The 24,817-nt window shown below is 54.2% G+C and overlaps 4 protein-coding genes across 4 annotated transcripts; 2 read left to right on the top strand and 2 right to left on the bottom strand.

The window, feature by feature from the left end:
* Positions 1-5,043: 5,043 nt before the first annotated feature.
* On the bottom strand, positions 5,044-5,673 carry GGS23DRAFT_549522 (uncharacterized protein). Its single transcript, XM_051515229.1, has one exon. It carries the CDS (start codon positions 5,403-5,405, stop codon positions 5,076-5,078), a length of 330 nt encoding a protein of 109 aa, XP_051376408.1. The 5' UTR covers positions 5,406-5,673; the 3' UTR covers positions 5,044-5,075.
* Positions 5,674-6,083: 410 nt separating this feature from the next.
* On the top strand, positions 6,084-7,294 carry GGS23DRAFT_189938 (uncharacterized protein). Its single transcript, XM_051511706.1, has 2 exons — positions 6,084-6,485; positions 6,551-7,294. Exons 1-2 carry the CDS (start codon positions 6,411-6,413, stop codon positions 7,097-7,099), a joined length of 624 nt encoding a protein of 207 aa, XP_051376407.1. The 5' UTR covers positions 6,084-6,410; the 3' UTR covers positions 7,100-7,294.
* Positions 7,295-9,249: 1,955 nt separating this feature from the next.
* GGS23DRAFT_549516 (uncharacterized protein) lies at positions 9,250-10,219 on the bottom strand. Its single transcript, XM_051515228.1, has one exon. It carries the CDS (start codon positions 9,955-9,957, stop codon positions 9,520-9,522), a length of 438 nt encoding a protein of 145 aa, XP_051376406.1. The 5' UTR covers positions 9,958-10,219; the 3' UTR covers positions 9,250-9,519.
* Positions 10,220-21,832: 11,613 nt separating this feature from the next.
* On the top strand, positions 21,833-23,803 carry GGS23DRAFT_189679 (uncharacterized protein). Its single transcript, XM_051511704.1, has 2 exons — positions 21,833-22,809; positions 22,894-23,803. The coding sequence occupies exons 1-2, from the start codon at positions 22,198-22,200 to the stop codon at positions 23,539-23,541; spliced, it is 1,260 nt and encodes a 419-aa protein (XP_051376405.1). The 5' UTR covers positions 21,833-22,197; the 3' UTR covers positions 23,542-23,803.
* Positions 23,804-24,817: the final 1,014 nt, after the last annotated feature.

The following is a 24,817-nucleotide window of genomic DNA, read 5'->3' as shown; positions in this document are numbered from 1 at the left end:
AGCGATGAAAACTGGAGCCGATAGGCCATGTTAATCGTGGAGTTGACGCCGGCCCCCTCCCCCTTGGCGTTCCCCCCTTCCCCTCCTCCCTTGCAAGTCGTAAGTTAAGCTGTAACCCTATGCCTTGCATGGATGTGAATTGGATCTGTGGCCCGTATGTATTCTCTATGTAACCGCCCCCTGCGGACGCGCTTCGGACAGTGCCTCCCGCAGGTGCATTGGCGGTTTTTTTTTCTTTTGGGAGGGTTTCACAGGTAGGATTTCGTGCTACCGTACGCGGTCCGCTTGCCTCATTCATCCCGTCTGCATAAATTTATTGTGTGATGACTCATGAATTGAAATGCCCAGCTACGTCAATAGATTTCCTGGGCGAGCCGTGATGTGGAGGGGTGGAGTGAAGCGAGAAGGGGATGAGCATCTGGTGGTCAAGCCAGACGACAAGGAAGGGGGGGTTCACCGCAGACGTGTAAAACTGCTGCTAACCCGGCGGTAGGATCTGCAAGCTTCGCAGCGGACCGCAGTCACAAGAGGAAGTGCATATGTAGAGCTTGCTGCTGGACTGTGGTACTGCGTAGGTGGGCTCTTACGCCTCCCATAGCACGCATGCACCACACCCGAAGCAGACACGAGTCTGGGTCGGCCTGGGAGCAACCCAGCAGCAGGGGGGTGTGTTGGAAGGGGGAGAGCGAGCGAGCGGTGCGATGTGGTTTGTAGTTTGGGCCAAGGCCCAGCATGGACGGCGTCACGGGCGTCTGCAAGGTGAAGAAAACGGAAGGGAGGCCAGGATGAGGGTGGGGTGGCTGAGGCAGGTTGGCATGGATGCCATCGGCTCGTCTTGACTTGCCATGCGCCCCAATTTCTTGTGATAGCATCGACTGCAGTGAGACGGGCAACGGCCGAAAGGCCAGGCACGGCACAGTACCTGGCTGTCGTGCCCCACGACGGCGACAACAGGCGCGGCAACAGAGGTAAGACGTAGTAGGCTCTGCCGTCATTTTCTCGTCGTGCATTGGATTGGGGATTGGGCATCGACCAGCAAAGCCCGTCGTGGCTCGCTGGCGCTGGCGCGCGGGCTGGGTCTCCGCAGATTGTCAGCCTGCATGCCGGGTAAAATGCACGAGGGTTGGTTAGCAATGCATGTATCTGTATGTGTACCGTAGGTGCGAGCGCACACCTACCTATGTAGGTACTCAGGATATGTCTCGTTATATCACTGGGAACCTGGGCAATAGTTCCAACGACGTCGGGTTGTTGGGAGCCAGTCGTAGGAATTCTTGCCGCCTAGCAGCAAGGGATCTCGACGCATGATATGGGCGCTCGGCGAAGCCTAACGTAGGAACCTGCGTAGAAACACGTAGGAACGCTCGAGACGGACGAGGGTGTTTAGCGGACAAGGAGGCCCTCCTTCACGCGGGATTCCCCCGTCGACGCACCGACCCGGGCGAGGTTCGTGAGACGGCTCGAAGAGGGACGACAGACAGACGGATGGATGATGGGTAGAAACGATGGGCTGCTGGCTGGCACCGATTGATTGATTCATCAATTGATCCATCTACGCAATCTACGCAACGACCGCGACTTCCCTCTCGACAGGCCTTCGTTAGACGAATCCGCCGCGGTATGCAAATTCATATTACCTGCCTACCTACTACGTACCTCCCTCTACCTCTACCTTAGGTACCTACGTAGGTAGGTAGGTAGGTACCTACAGCTTTTGACTTGACCACACCACGCTGGTACCTGACATAGCTGGTGTCGGGGTGCCGTTCGCGTAGATGTAGGTACATAACCTACCTACGAGGTAGCCATTGCAACAGCGGGATTTGTTCACCCGTCTCATTCGGTATTGTGAGGCGCACACGTAGGACCACACCTATAGCACGCTCCCTTGGGCGCAATGTATACTTACTTACATATAGGTAAGGGTGCCTACCTGCCCCAAGGCGCCTAAGATGGTTTGGGCTCAGTATCTGTGGAAATCTTGTCTTAGGTAGGTTAGGTACCTATTACCAGCGATGTGTCCTACCTGTCTCCTAACGCTGCCTCCTACGTAAGTATGTATTGCCAGCTGTCCCTACAGGCAGGTAGGTACCTTAGCATCCCCCCTATTGCGTACCTAGCTTTGGTGGGCAGCCACCATGCCGGTATGGGCGCTTACCTTAGGTGCCTTTACTATAAGGTATCTACCTCCTCCTGCCACTTAGCTGCTTCAGGTGCTTACCCCCTAATATAGGCATGCGGCATGCCTACCTACCTAGGTACCTACCTACCTACCTCTTACCTACCTAGGTACCTACCTAGGTATATGATGGTAGGGGGTATGTGCTGCCTCATAATTGTTCAGTTGCGTACGTCCGCAGGTACATATTCGATACTCAGAGTCGCAAGACACTACGAGTTTAGGTGCCTCAGGTATTTAGGGCCTAGGAGGGAGGCAGGTGTGTGTCTAGGTGAGCCAGACGGCAGCGGAAGAAAATGCCAACGGGATCGGGCGTTTGGGACCATCAGTTAATTGCAATGTATAGGGTAATACTACGCAATATAATCTTGGCAACGTAGGGAATCGTAGCTAACGTAGGGACGCTTCTCGACGAGACGAGGGTACGCCGATGTGATGTCCGTATGTTGCATGCCCAGAGGCGTACCTGGCACGGCATCTGCCTAGGTATTTCCTACTTATGGTCTCTGGCACGTACCTAGCATCGATGAAAAAGGCATGGTGGGCAGGTCAAGTGGAAGACCATCCCATATTCGGGCTCAAATCTCACCGCCGCTTCTCCACGTCGTGGCGTAGGATCGGTTTAGTACTGTTCCTGTTATCAACTTCATGATCGTTATTATTAGCCACCATGCCTGGTAGTGCTGACCTGATGATGGTAGAAGTGTGTGGTGGTGCGTGGTGGTGCCCTGGGCCGTCCGAAGCCGTAAGTAGATACGGCCAACGGCGACCTGTAGGCGCCCATGCGCACGACTCTCCTTCTTCCTCGCTCCGCAGCCTCCTTAGTCTACGTATTTGGGTAGATAATTGCACTAGGAGTAGCACATAATACGGGGGGGGAGTGGGGGGTGGGCTTTTGGAGCATGCCTTACCGCCTCATTCGCCGAAGGCTACGGGTTGATATGCCTATCAGTTGGCAGAGCGGGAGGCGCAAGCAGCGGCGGCACTGCTGAAGCTGTGGATCGCCCCAGGATCGCCCCAGAGCCAGATGCGCCTGCTATCGGCTTCGCTCGACTTGTTCGCTTAACTTCTGTTATCTTGCCCATCAGCGGTAGCTAGGGGGACGTAGTAGGTATAAATGTAGAGAGTTTACCCCACGGTGCCGGAATGGGGCTCGGCCTTCACGGAAACACACGCCCGGCCTAAGAGGGATCATATACATAATACTAGAACACCACGCGAGTCCTACGGAACAAGTACTATATGTACACCCGCGCCCACATTGCTCGGTGGCGTGTTCAGAAACCAACCCCGGCTTCTCCTATGTGTATGTGCATGGTCCAAAGTTCCATTCGAAAAGGCGGCCGCAGCCACGCAAGCTCTGCCTTGCACATGGTAATTATCGTACCGGTAGTGTCTTCCTGGAACGGCCCCAAGATTCGAGAGCTCGCCGCGAAGGATAGAGCCGGCATGCTAAAGTGGGTTGCCAAGTCGCCTGGATGTTAGCTCTGCAACGCAACGCGCAAAAAGCACAGTTGCATAGCACAGGTATATGAGTATGTGCGGTGTACATATGCTGAGGACGGTCAACTCTGGGAGGAGACAGATAGACATGATACATAACTTGTCCGTGACTGCTATCGGGGTGATGGTAGAAGAATACTCTTACACACTTCGACTTCACACCTATCGTGGCACCCCAAGAGAATCCTTCTCGCCTCTTAGTTCTTTTCCAAGGCCGGACCATGGGCCAACATGGACCTAACTAAGCCAGACAATGCTACGAGGCAGGTAAATTGTCTGTTGCTTGAATCGCTAGATGGCGACGTCGAAGTGCCGTGCCCGTAAGCCTAGGGCCGATCCCCATCGACCCCTTTCTTCTGATGAAAACGCAGGTTGATGCGACGCTCGCTGGGACCTGGTTTCATCGTGTTTCGTTGATCGATAGTCTAGAACTGCGATCCTAGAAGCTCGTTATACGAATGTAGTAGCCATGACATGCGTCCCCAGCCCCTTTCCCCCCCTGTTCCCTACGTAGCACATACCTACCTACATACCCAGGTAGGTAGATAGCAATGAAACCCCGGCCGCTACGCCAGCAGACTACCTTACACAGCTAGGTACGTATATATACATACCTATATGAGGTATGTAGGTAGCGAGGCCAAGCTACCTGGCGCTAGGGACGGTATCATATGTTGTATGCCCGTAATATGTAGTAGCGGTAGGCCATTTGCAGTTACGTCGACGCAACTCGACGTAACAACAAAGTGCGTAGTGGGGTGGCGAGCCATCCAATTTCGCCAGCAGCTCGGAAGCTGACACGAGGACCGGCATGACAGCATACGTATCGACAGATTATCTACAATCTTCCCTGCTTTATTGGGTAGTGTCGTGTTAGACAGTTCCCTTTGGGCTCTTGTGACAATCCGCCGAGGAGCTGGCGGCTATACCCGTGCCAGCCGGTCACACCGGTTCGACCGCCTACTCGACCGCCGTTCAGGTTAGCACCGGTGCTGTTAGTTCGGTAAGCGAGGTCGTGTCAACTGACTCCGTCTACCCCGTCGTTACGTACGGAGCAGCTCGCGTGCCTCGTAAAAAAATACCGGGCGGACGCCATCGCACGTACCGGATATAACGTAGCAGCAGGCCTGGGTTAGTTGGCGATAGTGTCTAAGCGGCCCCCATCCGACGCTCGGTGCGCCGTGTCTCGGTACAGGGAAGTACCTTGCTCTACGTCCTGCTAGGGCCGTTGCTGACCCTCGTTCCGGATGTCGCTCGTCGGAGTAAACTCCTTGCTGACAATTCAACCCCTCCCCCCTCACCCTTTCACCCCTCTCCCTCCCTCCCCCTCCCTCTTCCTCCCTTGGCTCCCCAGCCCTCGCAGCGGAAAGAGGCGTTTCCGCGTAAGAGGAAGCTAACGACGGGCGTAGCATGACGGGAAGAGCACAAAGCAATAAAAGGCAAAACAAAAGTACCGTATATCGTCGTAGTGATGGCTACGAGAAAACTTGTAGTAATCTTCATTGGTAGCTAATTTACTAGACGTCTCCTGTGCAACACGACGTCTCGCCAGACTTGCTGAACTGGGCAGGCGAAGATGCCGGGCCGGAAGCTGACCAAATTGAAGCGTTGGAATAAGGCCAAATATGGGAAAACATACGAGCAAACAGCACATCGGAGCAAGGAAGAGGAGGAGGATGATGATGAGGAGGAGGTTGCCGGCGAGAAAGAAAGGATTCATCATGTATATCTATACATTAGTACGTACCTTTAGGAGGAGTACCTAAGGTAATATAGAAATATATAGAAATGGTAGGAGGTACCTACTTACCATAGAAGGTTCCTACTAGATATGTTTAGGTACCTAGGTAAGGTATCTCCATGTTGCCGGCGGAGAGGGAGGTTACGCTAGGTACCTAATCTAAGGTAGGCCCCTACCTACCTAGGTACCTATAGGCGTAGGTACCTGACTAAGACCTAGGTGCTACCTGTGCAGGTTACCCCGGCTGCACTACGCCAGGTGTATGTGTAGGTAGGCCTGGAGAGCGCGGGCTGGTAGGGGATATATATACCTAGGTAGGTAGAAGCAATATCGAGGCAAGGCCAGGGAGAGAGCGCGGCATCCGCTGCCTAGCCCACAGCGACTCGGGCCAGCAAATACCGCGTTACTAGCCACGTTACTAGCTAGGTGACTAGCTGAGTGACTAGCGATTTAGTGAGGACGGGGTCAATTTGCGGGAGCGGCTCGCTGCATGCATATTCAGTCACGTGAACCCGGAAGCCAGACCCCCCCTTTTCTAACCCTCCGACCCCTCACCTTCCCAATCTCTCCCCCCCCCCCCCGCCCCCTGATGCCCTCATAGGCGCCGAGTCTTCCCTATCCAATCATCCCCACCATGGCTTACGGACTCGCCAGAGCCTGCTCCCATCCAATGCCCGGCATCCTTCAAGCCCGAGAGTTTGGGTCCATCTCGGTTGCGTCTCTGGTCCACATGCAAGGCTAAATGTCGGTGTGCCCACTTGTGCTTCCACTGCGACTGCGGGTGCAGAGAAGTCCGCCTAAAGGGATCAATTCCTCTCCCCTTGGCGCTCCGCGGCCTGTCTGCCTGATTGCGGCCTGTAGGAATTTGCGGTCTGCGTTTGCATATTTTCCCTTCCCCGTCCTCCCCCATGCTGCCTGCCGGTGTGTAATCCATTCCCGGTCCTGTTCGGGTGAGACGCAGGACAGCGGCCATACGTGGCATCGACTATGCGGTCATCTCGTCCGGTTAGCTACCAGTCCTTTCCGGGTTCCTGTCGTATCCCATGTACGGGACGTCCAAAAGTGAAGTGTCCTCGTCGTCATATATCCCCATTTATCACCGGGATTGCCTAACCAGGAATCAATAGTCGTCTGGATCAGGCGTAATTGGAAGCAGGCTGTCCACCGTCGTGTCCACTCGCTCAATAGGTCTTCGTGGGGAATCCGGCTGGGCTACGACATGCAGCACCGCTTTGAGCAATCGCCCAATCAATGTCCACAGCCCCATACGGCGTGCCGTGGGCGCGTCTCGAGACGTTGATATTGGCTGCTTATCTGGTGATAGCCAGGTCACTGGCTGTGCGTTTAGTAGACGAGGAACGAACCATTGTAGCCGCACAAACCTCCGAACACTGCGGCGGACTCCAGTCTGGTTAGGTATTTACGGCAACACGCAGCTTGGACTCGTCAGGCGGGGCCCACCAGCTTTTCATTGCATACCTACTATCGTGTTGGACATTCCGTATCTACACAACACAGACAGCAAACCCAACCCCCAAGAAAAAAAAAAGGAAAAAAACCAATGTACTTTACATGAACGAGGTACTCAAATTCATACGAATGAGGCAATCAGGGTTAGCGAGGCGGGTGTACTCGTTAGATCTCCGTCCCTATTTCAACGCTTGGATTTGAGGTAGCGGTTAGCCTAATCTTGGTATCCAAGAGAGTACCACGGTTTAGTGATCGTAACTAGGCCGATGCGCATAATTCTGCTCTAGTTCGGAACAGATGGCGTAGAACAGCATAGATGATCGCCACCGGCCAAACAGGAGCCTGCGGTCGAGGCGCACACGTTTGATCCAGTGTCGAGCCAGGCTCATTTCCCTGTATGCCAACGGTCCTCTTCTCTTATAGAAAGGTGAATTGCCCGTAGAGTCGTAAGTGTGTGTACGAAGTTAGTCTGATTCTGGCAGTGAAGTCTCTGTATATTCTCTCCTCCTGCCCTCTTCTTTTCATGCCTCGGGCCTGATCGGACACCGTCATGACTTACGATGCCGATGGCAAATTGACTAGATACCTACATAACCTACGAAACGTCCAATATGACACCAGGGACCCCTTTCCTGGTGCGAACGGGTTCGTATTGCCGTATAATAGCCTCCGACGTTGGGAACCCCGTCTCGCATTTTCAACCGGTGATTGTTCACCGTAAAGTGCCACCACGCCCTAATTATCAAAAGGTTCCCGTACGTATTCACAGTGCGTCTGTTGGGTGCGAGTAGTGAATTCTAAGGCTGCCTTAACTCCCGAGGACTGGTCGGCGCTAAATAGCGTGGTGTGTGTTGCACCACGTATGATGGGGCATCCACATATACGTAGGTGTCTAGCCTTCTTACATACATCTGTTTACCTAACGGAGATCATCCACTGCCAATTGGCTTCTAATACAAACATGATGTTTCTTCTTCGGATAGGGAGGACTTCAACCGGGAAGGCGGAGCAAACCGTCGAGATGACAACCTGGCTAGATCAATGCGTGGTGCCTAGCGTGGTAAAGAGCGGAAGCTCCCGTCGTGCTACGGGGTGGTGCACTCTGATACTGTATGTAAACACACGTCTTTGCGATCTACTTGCCAACAAGATGGTTTCGCGGGGGGTCCCATATCCAATCCCAATAGGTCTCCTACGTAGTACTAGTAGTTATGTAACTTCTGGATTTTATTGTGGGCATGTCGTGGAACACACGTTGGGGGAGGCTTGGATATGTTGATTGGAAGCCCGTCAAGTTAGCAAAGTCTTCCTCAAGCGAAGGACCCTGTTGTTAGAACCAGTACCTCTAAACCCGACTTGCTGGCTCTATACGTTGGCGCCAAACGCTGGGGGTGGGGGGGGATAGTTGAGCTTCGCTCCGTAGGCGTTCCATGGGGTGTGAGCGCGGCAAGATGATCTAGCTAGCCAACGTCGCGAAAAGAGTGAAGCCGTTTGCCTGGCCTTAGTAGAGATTTACGGGACGTCTACCGTAAACCCACCCGAGGCTTCCTGGTTTAGCGGATCTCCAACGTCCCCTAAACGTGCTAGACCGGGTTGCATGGTCCCCCAAAGAGCCAAGGGTCCAGAGGCAACTTGAGCGGCCCAAGCCGTTTGCATTGATCATAATTTAGGTGCCCTTCGCGAGCGATGCCGTAGGTTGCAAGAAGAATCTGGCGTCTTCAACTAATAGTGATAATACGGGGCGCAACCCGGGACGAGAGCTGAACCTCAAATGGGCGGACATCTTTCGCATGCCGCCCCGTTTGGCCAGGATGTGATTCTGGTATAGCTTCTCTCGATATTATACAATACGACGTTACTGAAGGCATTGGCAAGGCCGAGGCCGAATAGAAGCCGCTGCTGTTTTCCGCGCTTCGGATGAGCCCATATGACGGGATCCTTCAGCTTGCTGTAGCATGGATGTTGAGGGTAGTTTGTAGGTTGCCTTCCTATCTCGAGACTGGTACTGCAGCTCGTTAATTCGCTCTCAGCCACACTTGTCTGTCTCTCCTCGGGTGCTATCATTTACAAAATCAGCGAATTAGCCCATTATGACGAACAGAGGCATACGAACACAACTTAAGGCTGGTTTATTGGTAGATGCCCCGTGTGAACAATTCTTTTTAACTGACGTATGTTCTCCGAGAGCCACGCGCCCGTTCGTTTGCCATTGCACTCCGCTCGCCTTGGGATATCTCCACGCTGCATAGCAGAGAGAGCGGGCAATCCTGTATTATAGTAAATAGTGCGTTCTAAAGTGGCATCGATCCTCTCGGGTGGTCGCCCAGGTGCCCAACGACCCCCCCCCCCCCCCTTCCGTGTCCATCCCCTTCACGACAGCGGTGATAGGGCTCTATAATAAACCTGGTATACCCCGGTGGTGGTAAGAGAAAATGTCTCCTTTCTCTGCAATGCCGTGTAACTCGTACGTTGGGCGCACAGATAGCAGCCTGGTGGCTTGAGATTCTGCAGGCAAACATCTCTCGAGTGCGTCGGGTTTTTGTTGTGCGAGTTTGTCTTGGATGCACTAAGCCAATGCCATCCCATAAATCGCTCAGCAGCGTCAACTCTGATTTGCCTCTCTTCGTCAGGTATGCCCATTAATTGGCGAGGTTGCAACGTCAAACACCTGCAGCAAGCCGTGGCGCATTATTGCGGCCCATCCCACCCCGGTCGGAGAGAGGCCCCCCCCCCGGAGGAGCCCACGACGATAAGTCTGGTGTGGGACGGCTAGCTTGTATCGACTGACAGCAATGCCTTCGTCGGGGCTATGATCAAGAGAACCCCCCTTTCCTGCGGGGGGCCTTTCGCTATAGCATCGAAGCCGAAACACGTATGCGCGCACCGCGTTTGGATGGCCTTCGGGAATGCGAACGGGAGAGCACCAACAAAACGCACGGCCTGGGTCGGTAGGCACATATATGGATATGCTCTGCTCGTTATGCTTGTAGCAGTTCATGACGAAACAGGTCCTAGCACCATGCAGCGACAAGAACGCTATGACCGAGAGATCGGATTGCGCCATCCACGTGCGGCAGAAGGATGACAGGCGTGGATCAAATGGGTATTTTTTTCTCTCTACACCCGCTTCGCCGTGGCCGGTCCGGCATACACACACTCTCGTCGTCGTCGTCACCCCCTCCCTCTCTCTCTCTTCTCATGTACCTACTCATACTTTCGTTGGGTAGTATGTAGCTAGGCATTACAATAATAGAGAAGAGGGGGGCATGTACGAGACTGCGTCTATGCCCATACAAATGATCTATTCTAGGTATATATTCTACACATTACCGGGAGCGGATGTTTGGGATTAAATTGCGTATGCGTATAAGATATATATCTATATATAAATATCCAATGTAATAGTGAGTAACTACCTAGATACTTATATGCGACCACACTCATGCATATATAGTGGCAATATATGTATGTATAGTAATCCTAAACACGTGTAACCATAGTAGGCATCGTGACGATCAGTATGTATACCGGTATAGGCGCTGGCCGATCCTGTTCGCCTGGGATACCTATTCGCGATCTGTTATAATGGGCGGGTTTCACAAAACCCAAGACAAACGCTGCAAGCGAAGCTGAAAAAGAAGAGAGGGAGGGGAGAAGAGGAGGCGCACAACTGCGGATACGGCACAGCGGCGGATCGATGGCTTCCCCCATCCCAACGAACATGGATCTGCACGGATGGGAGCGGATATGTACGAAGGACGGGAAGAGCCTAAAAAGGTGGCGGATGCATATGACGATGGTATCCAATGCCTGGCGTCCAAGACGAACGACGAACGAGACGCTTACATCCTACATCGTCTCCATGCACTCTTTTCTTCTTTTTTTTTTTCTCCCAAACATACCATACCCGGCACTCTTGGTGTGTTATAAGCCGGAGACAACCAGGGGGGCGTGTGCGACAGATGAGTGCTGAGGGCGCAGTAATGAAACGATCAAGGCATCCAAGGTCGGCTTCGCCCGCGGCCCATGACAAAATAAATGTCGGTTCGGACTGCCCGCGGTCGAGTGCGAAAAGAGCAATTCGGGCCGCTCACGGGAATGCTGATTGATCACACTTTGGGGTACGGTATTCCGCACCCCTGGCCGAGATGGTGATTGGACGAGGGGAGCAAAGGTGATACCAACACATAACCGACGGGAATCATGACCTGTCACCGTGCTTTGAGCGCTCCTCTCTCACCTGAGCCGGCCCTCCATCTAGTGCCGCTGGCTATGTTAGGGGAGCTGTCAACCGCGTACTGCGAAGAGAGCATATGCGGTGGACGACTGGGCTCTTCCTGCTTCGCGTCCTATCCGAATCCCCCCCCTCTCTCCTCTCTGACCTAGGAACTCTCCGGGCCAGCAATCCCACCCCCTAGAATACCCGGGCGAAGATGCCTGGCCCGTCTAAGTGTAGGCGTGTCGGATCATCATGCCATGAGCCCCAATCCGGGATGGCACAGAGAAAGGGATCGAGGGGCTTACCTTGCGTCGTCGTGGATATGCGAGGTGGTGGGTGCAGCGGCAGGAGCAGCAGCAGCAGCGGCAGCATAGGTGGTATATCGGTTTGTACGTGCAATGAAAACCGGCCCTATGGGTAAGGATGCGTGATGTAGAGGTGTGGTGGCGAGGAGGGGCGAGAGTCGAGTTCTCGATGATGAGAGGTGGGACGGGTAGCACATGCATCGACACGCACATACATCACCGACCGCATCCCAACCGGTGGCACCAACGAGGACGGGAGGATTCTCTTTTTAGGGCGATGCAGCGTAATAGCCGGCTCGAAGGGCTAGAAGTCCGTGGGTCGGGTGTTCTCTTGGAGGGGGTTGAGGAAAACAGGGGTATCTGACGCGGCAGACGATTCCCATGACATACGTAGCTATCATACATATACCTACCTACGTACATGCACGCATACGCACATGCCACTCCGCGTTGTGAATGGATTGACTACCTGGGGGGGGCATGGGTAGGCTGATTCCGTGTCGGACGAGCCGTGATGCGGACGGTACGGAGGAGCGTCTCTGGAAATAATCCCACGCATATACCTGAGGCGCAACAAATGAGGTTCTTAGCCCCATCCTACACCACGAGCGCCACCGCCGTTAGGCGTGACAGGAGCGGCCTAGAGGGGCTGGGACTCGTATCGTGGCAGCGGCGCAAGGTCTTGGCCTTGTCGTTGTTGTTCTCCTCCGCCTTCACATATGTATTTTTCCCGGTTTCAAACCTGCCTCTTCCTGTTCGCCCACTCTAGGTGCGCGTGAGCTCTATCGCTTGCTTGCTGCTTTTTGCTGCTTGGGCTGCTTGGCTCCCATGTTTCCCGCGCTGACCACGCCCCGCTCTGTTGGGGGGGAAAAGAGAGCAAGAGAGACAGACTCGTCTTGTCCCTTGCGCCGCCCCCCTCCCCCTCCCCTGCCCGCATTGCCGCGAGGCCCTGTCGTCTGCGTGGGTTCGACCAGATTTCGATGACCCAAGAGCTCAAGATGGGACCAATAAGGCCGTCCAGTTCAGCTCGCCCATTCCCAAACGGAGGGATAGCAAGACGGACCAAGCATCTAAAGCTGCCCTACATAGCTTAGTACAGTGAGATTGGCATCATGCAACGGACATCGTAAGAGGACGGGCGGGTAGAAAAACAGCTGGGTGAAATGAGCTAACAGCGACTGGGGGACGATCCGTTGTTACCCATAGTTCACCTTGTAGGGTATACGACACGTCGACTTATAGGATGTCATAGATGCAGGTCAGCTCAGCTTGCGGAATCCTATGTAATGCGCATGGTGATGTTGATCGAGTCTGGATCGCGGAAAGACCTCGGGTGGCTGGCGTTAAGGGACTCGACTTCGATGTATTTGGAGAACCCCCCTCCCCCTCTACCCTCCCCCATTGTATAGCACCACATGTAGCGCTAACGTACACGATGTGTAGGATCATATCCGTCTCCCCAATCCTAATCCTCATGTCACCTCCGAATCCATCCAGCCCTTGAACCCCCAGGTGCGTCCCGTAGTATACCCTAGTTACCCTAGTAATATACACACGTGGGTACGTCGGACATAGGTAGGTATAGAGACGCGGGAAGCATTTGGCTGGCCGCGGGATGCGGGTGCAATGGTTGATGCAGCTATGGCACTACTTGTCGTCTGCTCTCCCGCTCTCCCTGTCCCCCCGGCGCCTCTTTCATATCGAGGACTCACCCGCAAGCCCCTGCTCCCCCCCCCCAAGACAACTTGCAGCTCCTCCGCATCCCTCCATTCAGTGAACATGCATGTCACCGCAGCATCTCGACTGCATTTTTGATTGATTCCCTTGCTTAACCGCATCCCCGGCGAACCCGCCCGTCCGGCTCTCGGGTCGCGTTATTTCTCCGTAAAGCCATCCCCCCTGGCCGTAACCAGTGAGAGAGCAAGCCTAGATACGTATTGACATGTTCGCGTAGGGATCTTCCACTAATCACTCTTGTCGTACAACGAGAAGCCTGTCTGTCTCCGACAATGCTAATGCTTGCTCGCCAACATGCACCGAATGTCAGAAGGGGATTGTCTAGTTCTAGAACGATGTGATGGCACGCTGATCCGCTCTTATGGAGCCTGAATTTCCGAAGACGAAGGGGAGAGCGGGCAGCAAGTGGTGTGCGGATCGCTCAGTAAATAGACGATGCTTGCAGGCAGGACGCAGAGAGGGTATCGTTACGAGTGCACGGGTCCAACTCTCTCGTCTTGAAGGTTCATCGAACCACCATGCTGTGTTTCTAGAACACCATCTCGGTACGAATGGGTGGTCGATGCTGCATACTTTGAAACGCGGTTAATATCACTCTTACGGCGACGGGTTGCTATTCGCATTCTGCCTCCCCAACCGCAATCGACGAACACCTGTACTTATTGGCCGCGATCTCTCGTACATCGCTATCCGGCATCCCGCTACCTCGTTACGGGGCCATCCAGCCCCCTCCGGCGCATCCTCCCCACGTAGAAGACATGAGATGGGGGGTGAGGAGAGAGAGAAAAAAAAAAAAAACACTCCGCTACCGTCCTCGAGGAAAAAGACTCGCGAGTCTAACCGCATGCGATCCCTACCTTATCTGCACCCCACAGAGGAACAATCGAGGCTGACCCCGTGCGTTAGGCACTCCTGCTCGGATGTAGCGATAGGATGCTACTATACGTGGGAATACGTGCCTCTTATACATGCGCGTATGAGATTGGCGTCAATGAGGTGTAGGCATGTCAGCATCATCTTAGGTCCTTATAGTATAGGATGCATATCTGCATACCGACACATACCGACACACTTGTGTACACACATACCTACATATCTACCTGCCTATCCATGCAGACAGGTAAGACAGTCCGTATAAAGGCCGCGGTGAGAGTCTCGGGTGCGTGGATCCTTCGCAGCCATGCAGCCTCTACATACACACACCTACCCTACATGCCTGCCTATATGTCTACATACGCGTAGGTGGTATGATGTAGACAACTCGAAATACCTACGTACATACCTACATTACTTACGTCGGCAGCCAGCTAGCCAGCCTGTCGATCTATCATTGCAGCTGTGGTGCAAAGTTGCGAACTTGTCAGACAAGGGACGCGGGCCCGTCACGACAGGACGACCTGTGCTCCGTTCGCGGCAATGCTTTCTGCCTATGAATCACACATACGAGGGGATCACGAGGTAGCAGTTGGCAAAAGGCTATGCAGGAATACATGCTCCGCACCCACCCTCACGCCTCGAACCATTACTGTACCCAGGTGGCTGACTTACTGGACTGCAATATCCAGGGCACATGTAATATGCCACTCCATAGACCTCCCTCCCCCCCACCCGCGCGTCATCCCGCCCAGTTCACCATTCGATTCGTTTAATCGTATTCCACAAAGCACAGCTCGCATATGGCCTCAGGGGTTGGTGATCATTTGGAGGTTGCACGGCAGCCGCTTGGTAGACCTCCCGTGTGACGTTTGAAGCTCACCGTAGCAATGAGTGTCTGGAGTGCTCATCCGCCACACGCCTCCCCCCCCCCTCCTCTCGACGGCTTTCCATTTTTCCCTTTAAATCGTCCGCCTTGGTAGGGTAGGGGTTGGGGCCTCGGTCACGAAACTCACGTCTTCTTCTGGACTTGTATCGACGCACGATACTTCTCTCTAGGCTAAGCGCCAGCATAGAGGGGGGAGTACTATTCCTTGATCGACCCGCCGTCGGTACCTGGGTGTCGTTGCTGATCTCCGAAAGCCCATGCATCTCTAAGTCGCACATACGCGGACGGACGCTCAGAGCATCTCTTACTTCTAGTGCGGGAATCCCAACCGAACCAGGGCAATCAATCACCCACATAGACACGCCATCATCACTCCTAGGCGCTAGTCCTATTTGTTCCCAACCGGCTACGCTCGCTACGTAGCACATCCCGCAAACGTCTAGCTAGGGGCGGGCTTGAATTGGTTTCCAAGCCCCCGGTCAGGACAGGATCCTGGGGCGGATTCCCTGCAGGATCTTTCGTGCTGCGGCTTGCAAGTACATCTACCTCTCGACGGCTCGTGCCGTCAGCCGTCAAGTGGCAGCATCGGTGGTGGTAGCTGTGGCTAGCGATCATCATCGTTGCAGCGTTTCTGGGAAGAGTTTCCGTTTCATGTCTCCCGCTTCATACGTAACGCAGAGATCACTCAAAAGCCGTATACAGGAACCCATCCCCTTGTCACAACAGCCGGGCCGGGTGGTTGTTCGACCGCATTTACCCATTGTCGCTCCTCCTCCTCTTCCTCCTCCCAAGCCAGGCACAGTGCAGGGCAGCCGTTGATCAGAGTTTCGGGCCACCCCGTCGAGCCACCGTGTTGGGATCTATCCGCCTTGTATCCCGTTACCGCATCCCCGGTCGAAGAAAGGGGGAAGGGGGGGGGTTTAGTGCGAACGACGAGCGCCTAGAAATCCCACCTGGACGCATTAGGCCGCCAACAACTCGATCCAACCCCCTCCAGGCGGGTAAAGGTATAGCATAACAGCTGTTGCCCATCCGAGTCAAGAGAGAGAAAGAGAGAGGGAAAGCGGCGGTGTGAGAGCAAACAGGCGCGCACACTATACGGAATCCTTGTTGAAGCCGGGAAAGGAAAAAAAAAGAGGGAAAAAAAGAAAAGCTGAGCGCCCAGAGCCTTGGGTCGAAGTCACCGACACCGTGATTAGCTGACGGGTACCCCGTCATCTGAACCGGAAAAGACCTGGCACACCTACGTTGCGTGCATCAGGTGGCTATTAGCCCTAGTCTGTACAATCCATTCATCCAACGTGACCCCCGTCTGCCCGAGGGGTTGAGACGGGAAACAAAGGATTGAAGCGGTTCCAGCAACAGGTACCTATAAGGAAGAAGAGCACCCCACACACCCGTACACCACCTTGCCGTACTCGTGGTGCTGTGCTACGCTCGCCATCCTTTCGGTGCCCTGTCTTCCGTCGGTTGGGATCAATTAAACCTGGGGGTTGGCCCGGTTGGCCTGATCGGGATTGAGTGAGGAACCCGAAGCACAGAAACTCGAAGGGGCGTGTGGTTGTATGTGCGTGTGTGTGTGAGAGAGAAAAGGGAAAAGGGAAACCCGAAAGAACGAAAGGGGGAATAATAATAGTAATAATAATAATACCCAAAAATCAAGGAAAGAGAAGGGAAGGGAGAAAATAAGAGAAGCTGACCGCCCCACCAACACCATAATAAAGTCATAAGAATATTACCACTACTACGACCGCTATTACCACCACCACCACTGCTCGCATCCATCCAACATTCGACAACGTCGGCGGGTAAGCTGAACTGCCTCGCTCCTTTCACACGGGCACACACAGATCTACGGGGGCACACCCATACGCGCAACGCTCGACCCGACGATTTGCCCTGGCCGCGTCGCACCTACGCCTGCGTCCACTTGGGAACTCTGTCGGCAAGCCTCACGGGGTGTATGCGCCAGACAGGCCGAGCCGGCAAGCCGGGTAGCTAGCCAACAGTCCACCCGAGGCGTCCCACGCCGTCGGGACAAGCCACCAGGACCTGCCGCATCCGAGGGATTAGGGGCTGGACTTGGCCACTTTTGAGTTATCTTCGTGCCCGACCTCGCGCGAGGGGTGTGGGCGTCGAGGAGCGGACAGGAACCGAGAGCAGCAGGTAGCAGCCGTGGCCGGGATTAAACTTGGCTGGTCTCTGGTCCGCACGCGCGAATCTCCAAGGCCATAATTTGCCGTACCGCTCTGCTCGCGAGCACCCTGCTTAAACCCAGCTTTGCTTTTGCCCGTGACCGCCAAACGGACCGAAGCAAAGGATCGGTTCGGCCAGGAATTCTTGCCCGTCCCACTGCTACCGCGATAGCGGCGCAGCAGGAGATTTGAACCTAATTGTCGCACACCCCCCCTTCGACTGAGAAGGAAGAAGGAAGGGGGGTGTTGAAAAAGGGGAGGCCACCAGATCCAGCGGAACGCGCCCCTTGTTGGGGTATATTGACGGGAGCGCGGAAATTGGCTGACACGATAATTATAACCACCCGAAGTAGCGACAGCAACACCACCACGGCATTGACCATTGACCTTATTCGGTTGACTATTTTTGAGAGGGGGGGGGGTTGTGTCATACCTCCTTTATAGCGACCGGACACTTTGCTCTGGCGCAATACACTTCCACCTATTCTTGTAAGTCACACACACAAGCGCACACACACACACAATAACACTGCTACCGGTGGCGTGCTCTTTTTTTTTTTTTGGTCTTTTTGAAAAGAAACCGCCTAATGTTTCTGTATTTCCATCTGTCTCTCGATTTTTCTTTTCTGCTTCGAGCTCCGGAGCCCGTCTTTTGAAAGAGCACAGAGAACGAATAAGGGGAGGGGGGGAAGCGACAGCAAGAGCAAGATGGGGATGCCGAGAAGGTATTCGCGATGACGTGGGAGGGAAGAAAAGGATGGATAAAACGGGAAAAGAGACGAGATAAAAAAACAAGAGCTTACCAGTTTATTTCGCTAAGCCTAAAGAGCCACGCACAACCTTACCCATCGACGGTACCACCACTAGAAGGGCACACCAGGTCGAAATCCGATCCTGTTCCAAAGTCTGTGTCGTTCGACCGAGATCAGATTGGGGTCTCCCTCTGCGGCCCGTTCTGCGACCTGTTAAGCCTATCCGTCCTGACGGTATTCTGCTATTAGGCGCGGCGTGCAAGCCTAAACTTGACCTGATTGGAATAAGATCCGCCCTCCCCAGCAGATCCATCCCACAGTTGCCCTCTCCCCCGTTCGAAGATCCGGACTGCGACGGACCGCAACCGGCGAAGAATAAACCTACTTAGGCATAGGAATAGGAATAACTCGGTGTGTCTTGTTTTTCAGGCCTATTCGTTTCCCCCCTTCTCTCCCCGCCCGCCAATCATCGTCACCGTCGTTGTCACCGTCGCGGATAGCACGCACCATTGCCACCACCGCAATTATTACCGCTGGCACTATCTATCGCTGCTGGTAAGTGTACTTACTCACTCCCCTTCTCTGTCCCTCGTTGTTGCTGCTGGTGCTGGTGCTGGTGCTGGTGCTGTTGTTTTAATTCCCTCCCGGCTCCGTTCTTTTCTTTTCTTATTGTTTTATTTTTACCCATCATTTTTACCCACCGTACCGCCCGCCATCCGCCACAATACCACTCCCGTTACGGGAATTGACTGTACCTACCTGCCTGCCTACCTACCTACACGTGCCACCTAGCATCCCTATACTGCCCACTGCTCAATCCCGCCGCCGCCGCTCCCACCTCTACCCATAACTCGCTACCATTACGAGAATTGTCGTTGCCAGTACTACTACGTCTTATTATATCATCCAGGCTTGCGACCGTGCAAAAGCCTCTCGCACTCTCTACTCTCCCCCCCCCCCCCCCCTTTCCCCCCCGACTCTCTCTTTTTCTTCCTCTTTCGCCTTTCCTTCCCTCCTCCCCGCTCCCGACTCTCTCCCATCCTCTTCTGCCCCCGTTCCATACCTCCACACCAACGCCCGTTCGCATACGGACGTGCGCGCGTACATACTTCCATACGTACACCCCTCTCCGGTCCTCCCGCCCGTCGTGTGTTCTTTTTCTCTCTCTTCTAGGTTCCGGGGGAGATCCTGCGCACTTAGGCTCGGGGGTTCCCGGTGCGTGCGTACATGTATTTCCCGTTTGTCTGTGTCATCTCTGCGTGTATCGTCAGTGTGCGGCACGCATCCCCTTCCCTCTCGTTCGTCTCTTGTGCCTTGCCAACACCATCTCTCGGCCACGGTGGGACGGACTATTTTTGTTAGGTTAGTGAGATCATCCAGCCGCCCTAGCCACCGCGCGGGTCGACGACCTTTCTAGGTTAGCGACTCAATAGCTCATGCTACCTGGGGAGAAGGGGGTCGTTTTCGGTCTGGGGGAGCCACCCTCGCCAACTCATCCACACACCACCCGCAGTAGTTCATCCACCTCTTCCCTTCTTCTGATCCTGCTCCACCAGCGCGAATCACCATTCTCACTAACACCCACCCCCAGAGACGCCGCCACTACATATATAGGCCCTAGACGCTAGATACCACCTACATACACACGTCTGTACCCGCCTAGGCAAAACAGTGGTAGTGCCGGCCCTTTCGAGAGGATATCGTATTGTTCTCTTGCTTTTGGAAATCCCCCCAGAAGGAATTCCGAAGGAAACGGAAAGAGAGAGTGTGTGTGAGAGTGAGAGGAAGGACGAAATAGAGAGGTACGTTCTAACTTGACAGTCTTGCCAGTCATACATTCACGCATCTACTACACGTATACGCACATGCCGCTATATCCATAATAGTAACTACCACGCTACTGTCCTCCTTCGCCCCCTTCGCCTTTTTCCCATCCTCTATTATACGTTGCACAGGCAGGAAGACGGGGAGAGAGAGGAAGAGAAGCAAAGCCCAAAAAAAGCTCGAGCCCTCAGCCTGGGTCTCGAGGATCCTCTGGGGTCTGATGCACCTAAATCTCGCCTCGTTTTGGGGAGAGGGGAGGAGCTGCTTTACAGATTCGATCACTCAAGTCAACTTACACAAAAAAGAAGTCACTTGAGTTATCTTGGGCGTTTCCAACACCTTTGCATGTCGTACAATATGCCCAATTCCTCATTCTTGCATTCCCATCTATTCCCCATCTCATCATCCTTGCAACCGCCGGCCCAACTCCGCTTGCAGAACCGCTGCGTCTGCGCCTGCGCCTGCGCCTACGGTTGCGCCCGCGTCTGCGTACGTACATGCATACACACACACACACACACACACACACACACAGCTGCGTACCGACAACACACTGGCTGCTCATACGTCCATACATTGCTACATGCCTACATCGATACACCCATCCCTCCGTCCACATATACGTCCTTGTTATACACCCCTACGTGGTGTCGTTCTCGTCCCTGTATTGTTATCCCTCGTCCTAACGGGGCTAGCTAGCTAGCTAGCTAGCCACATGCCTACGCAGACACACAGACGCACACCTGGAAATCCACTTGCAAGATACATACATACATACATTACATACTTAGACCCCCAGCCAATACGCACATACAACGCCATCGCCGGCACTGGATCGGGCCCTCTCTCCTCCCCTTCCCTCCCCTCTTAGCCCCTATCCGCTCGCCTTGCCCTGCCTATCATACCGCGAGCATACCTACCTGATCCCATCTCACCCACCTACCCAGCTAAACTGTCGCTTTAGACACCAGCCTACCGCCGCCCAGCGTTTCGTGTTGCTAGTTTTGCCGGCTGGCTGGCTGGCTGGCTGGTTTGCTCGCTAACTGGTGGACTAGTATAGTTGCTTACACAGTTGCCCGTCCGTCTGCTCGTCTGGAGGGCTCATCTGACCTGCCTCCGCAAGCCGCACAGGTCCTTCTTCAGCAGGTTAGTAAAAAGAAGCCGATTGCTTGCCGTCGTGTCGAGGGTGGAAAGAGAAGAGGGGGGGAGGGAGAGAGAGAAAACGGGAGAGACGCAGATGCCAGAGGATAATGATGCGTTCGAGGCATATGCCATATACCACCTTAACTCCTCCTCCTTCTTAGCTCTCTCTCTCTCTCTCTCTCTCCTTCTCCTTACTTTCTGTCTTGCTTTGCCTTAACCTACACGCCTAAACCCCCGGGGCGTACTCGTTACTTTTCCTCCCCTCCCCTTGGAACCCATTCCCTTACCTTGCCTTTTTTTTTTGTTCTCGGGAAAAAAGAAAGACACAAAAGGAAAAAGTAAAGTAAAGAAGTGTAGGAGAATGCCTATGTTGTAATTTTTTTTTCTGAACCTTTCCCTGTTTTTCATTTATTCCATCGTGGTGGTTGTGATGTTCGAGGAGACAGACAGCTCATCCCCGTCGTTGTTTGTTGAGGGCACCATTTTTGAGATTCAGCCTTCTCTTTCTCCTTCTCTCCCTCTCTCTCTGCCCTCCCTGGTCAAAACTATTTCGGTCCCCGTCTTCTGGGCTCGCGGGCGCGCGGACTGGATCTATGTATTGTACTCGGGCCCATTCCAGCTAACACGGACTAGCTAGGCCCATCCAAGATTCTGTTGCAGCAAACCCCCAAGGGTCATCCCGCAATCAAACTATAGAAGAGTCAGGGCCCCTTCTCTTCCTCCCGGCACTACAGACTCCGCCGTCTGTGTCGTTAAGGTTCTTCCCCTTCCACCACGGTTGGCCCCGCCACTTCCACCTTCACCTAAATTTCTTCGCGCCGCCTTCTTGCGCGCTGACATCGCCCCCCCCCCCCCTCCTCTCTCTCCTCTTCTCTATTTTCTCTCCCTCCTCTGCATCCTTAGTATATCCTCCCACCCCCTCCCGCTCTTCCAGGAATTAATGCTAGCACCTTTTCTCTAATCGCCCTCTTCGTCCTGCTCTACTCTCGTCCCTAATCGTCTCCATCCGATCTGGCTGTCCTTTAGCCAAGGCTAGATACGCCTGGTACATGCGCGCATATCAACGTCCTCCGCCCTCCCGAAATAGCAGCTTTGCGGTTGATATGGTTGTCGGCGATTGTGCTGTCTAGTGGAGAGAATTGTCCGTTGGAAGCAGACCCTTCAGTTAGCAGGGCCATCCTGATCGCGAAGAACGTGCGCCGCCTCGGACATACCCTTGAAGCCTTGGGTCTTCTCTCGGTTGCTACGCGCTCTTTGCTCTTGAATTAATATAAAGAAGAAGAAAAAGAAGAAGAAGAAGAAGAAGAAGAAGAAGAAGAAAAAAGAGGAGTCTCACCCTGGCGCCCTCTTGCGTCTGTTGATGTAGCATGGCAGAAGAGCGTCGGAATATAGGACAACCGCCAAGGCACGACCAAACCGACGAATCTCCATACCCGCCAGTTCCCAGCGAAGACGACGATCGCGCGAGAGCTATCCCCTATCATTCACGACCGCAGATGTCGGCCGGCGCGGTAAGGCTGCCGTCTATCATGGACGGCCCAGGTGCCTATGGCCCTCCCGCCGGCAGAACCTGGGATCCCAGAGCCACCGGTTACGGCCCTTCACCGAACTCCACAAATGGTTATCCCCCTCCACCGGCTCCCTCGCACGCGCTGCAGAGCGCAAGCTACTCACCTTCAGGCCCTGGAAACGCCTTCCCTCCCCCGGGCGCTAACCACCCATCCTATCTTCCGCCGGTCCACGCACCCACCCCAGACCCGAGGGCAAGCTACCCCCCAGGTCCCCGAACGCCTTCATATTTCCAAGGCTACGGCGGCAACCAGAGCGTGTACGATTTCGCATATCGGCAAGACCGCGGCGCTTCCGGCACATATACCGGCGAATATGCGAGAGGGGGGCCTGGGGCAGCTGCAGTGATGCAGCAGTCCGCTCCTCGACAACGGACGTCGATTGCCTGTCGATATTGCAGAAGGAGAAAGGTAAGACCAGACTATACGAACCGCGGGCCTCTCTCTGTTACAACGTTCCTCAGAAGACTAACCAAATGTATGCAAAAACGTTAGATTCGGTGCAGTGGCTATCAGAATTCCCCGGGAGGCAAATGTACAAATTGCATCAAGATGAACCAAGAATGCGTATTTCAGCCTGTTTCGTCTTCGTCTTCGACCGCCTTCGTCCCCGTTTCGGCGCTGCCAAACGGTGTCCCACCGGGCACCCAATTGTTCGGAGCCTACGGGCAACCCTTGGTAGTGCCTTCGAATCCCAACCCGGGGAGCTACCAAACTGCAAATCCGCAATACGACCAACCGCTGCCGTCGCCAACCGGTTCGTACGGATCTTTCTCGGACGAGAGGCCTGAACAAAGTCGGCGGCGGCCCAGGCCCCCGGAGGATGAGCATACCGTACGTCTCCCGCCTCCGGCTACCTTTCCCGACGACAACCCTCGAAGACGATCACCCTCTTCCGGAGGCAGCCCGAGCCATTTGCAACCGTTAGCGCAGCGACAACCCCAGCCGGTTCCCTACGCCGGATACGACACGAGAACACCCCCACCGAGAGGCAGCCCCTCGGGAGCCCCAGCAGGGCCTCCGTCGTTTCCGGTGATGAGGGTGGAAAACATAATAGAATCCGGACCCACCCCCACCCCCACCAGCAGCAACGATTTCGATCGGAAGATGATAAGCCGCCTCGACAGGCAGACGCAGCAGTGAACTACCTCGGGATCGTCGGCAGGCAGCCACGGGCCGGTGGAAAATTTTAGCCGACTCGAGACGGTGTAGGGAAGGAAGACGTTCGTTACCGGGGTTGGGGGAAATGTGTCGAGGGAAATAGAAGATGGCTGCTGGCGGCTTGTTCGGAAGACCATATCAGCTACACCGAGGAATCGACGGCGGTGTTCTAATCCATTTCTGGTCCACGGTTCGAGGGCATTCTAGGCGGCATTTGCATTTCACTCATCGGGGCGGCGGCTACGAGTCGAGGGGCGTAAAGTGTGGATATTCACGAAGGACGAACGAGAACGAACGTTAAGAATAGGCCGCGCGGGAGATTTACTTTGCTTATTTAGATCACGTTTGGTTTGGCAACAAACCCCCCCCCCCTCCCCTACCCTACCCTACCATAGCATATTGTTTACTTGTTGCTGTTTTTTGCCAACCCCTTTCTTATCTTTTCTTCTTCTTTAACCGGTATCATTGTTGTTGTTATTTCTTTTCTTTCTAGTTTGCAGCGGCTATGCATACGCTTTTAATTCCTGTCAAAAGATTCCCACTCGAATCAACTATGGGAATGGATGAGAAGAAGATTGGTTCGCCTCGCGGCACAAATCCGATTGCTGGTTGTTTTTTTGGGGGGGGGGGAGGGTCTGTTACATTTCTCCTCTTCATCGGCCTGGGTTTTAGCCTAAGCGTGGCCCGATGCATTGTCTTTAAAAACATGGGCTATTAAATATGATCGGGGCAGGGTATTACGTGTTATGGATGGGCCTTGTTCGACATCTGTCTCTAGAGAGACAGCAAAACAGAGAACCGGGGCCATGTTTGTGCTCGGATCTATAAAAGTAAAATATGCTACGGTCGAGGACATGTGACATGCACTCGGGTTCGCGCTGTCGTATTAGTGATCATCGTGATGGTGGCATTTTCGGGCATGCCGAGAAATGTAGAGGGAGATAGAGAGAGAGACCAGGCTGACCGAAACCCCGCGGATGTGTACTTACCCTCGCGCCGCCGACGAGGAGGCGATGATGATGCGAGAGAAGCTCAGGGACATGCATAGATGATATGGGGGAAGCCCTCCTCGTCAGAGCTAGAGGCGGTGGGCCCCGTAGAGGTGGATACAGCGGCCCAGGGTTGATGGGAAGGGCTGGGCTTTGTTGGCAATTTCAACCATGCACTACTACATACTGTACCGCTCGCGCCGTAGTCGCGGAATACAATCCGGCAAGCCCTTCGATGTTAATTTGACTTTGGCAACGGTATCCCAGTC

This window comes from Durotheca rogersii (assembly GCF_024521655.1).
Source record: "Durotheca rogersii strain YMJ 92031201 chromosome Unknown GGS23scaffold_2, whole genome shotgun sequence".
Taxonomy (NCBI): Eukaryota; Fungi; Ascomycota; class Sordariomycetes; order Xylariales; family Xylariaceae; genus Durotheca; species Durotheca rogersii.
Note: the sequence above shows the minus strand (reverse complement) of the source record. Positions and strands in the feature narration are given on the sequence as shown.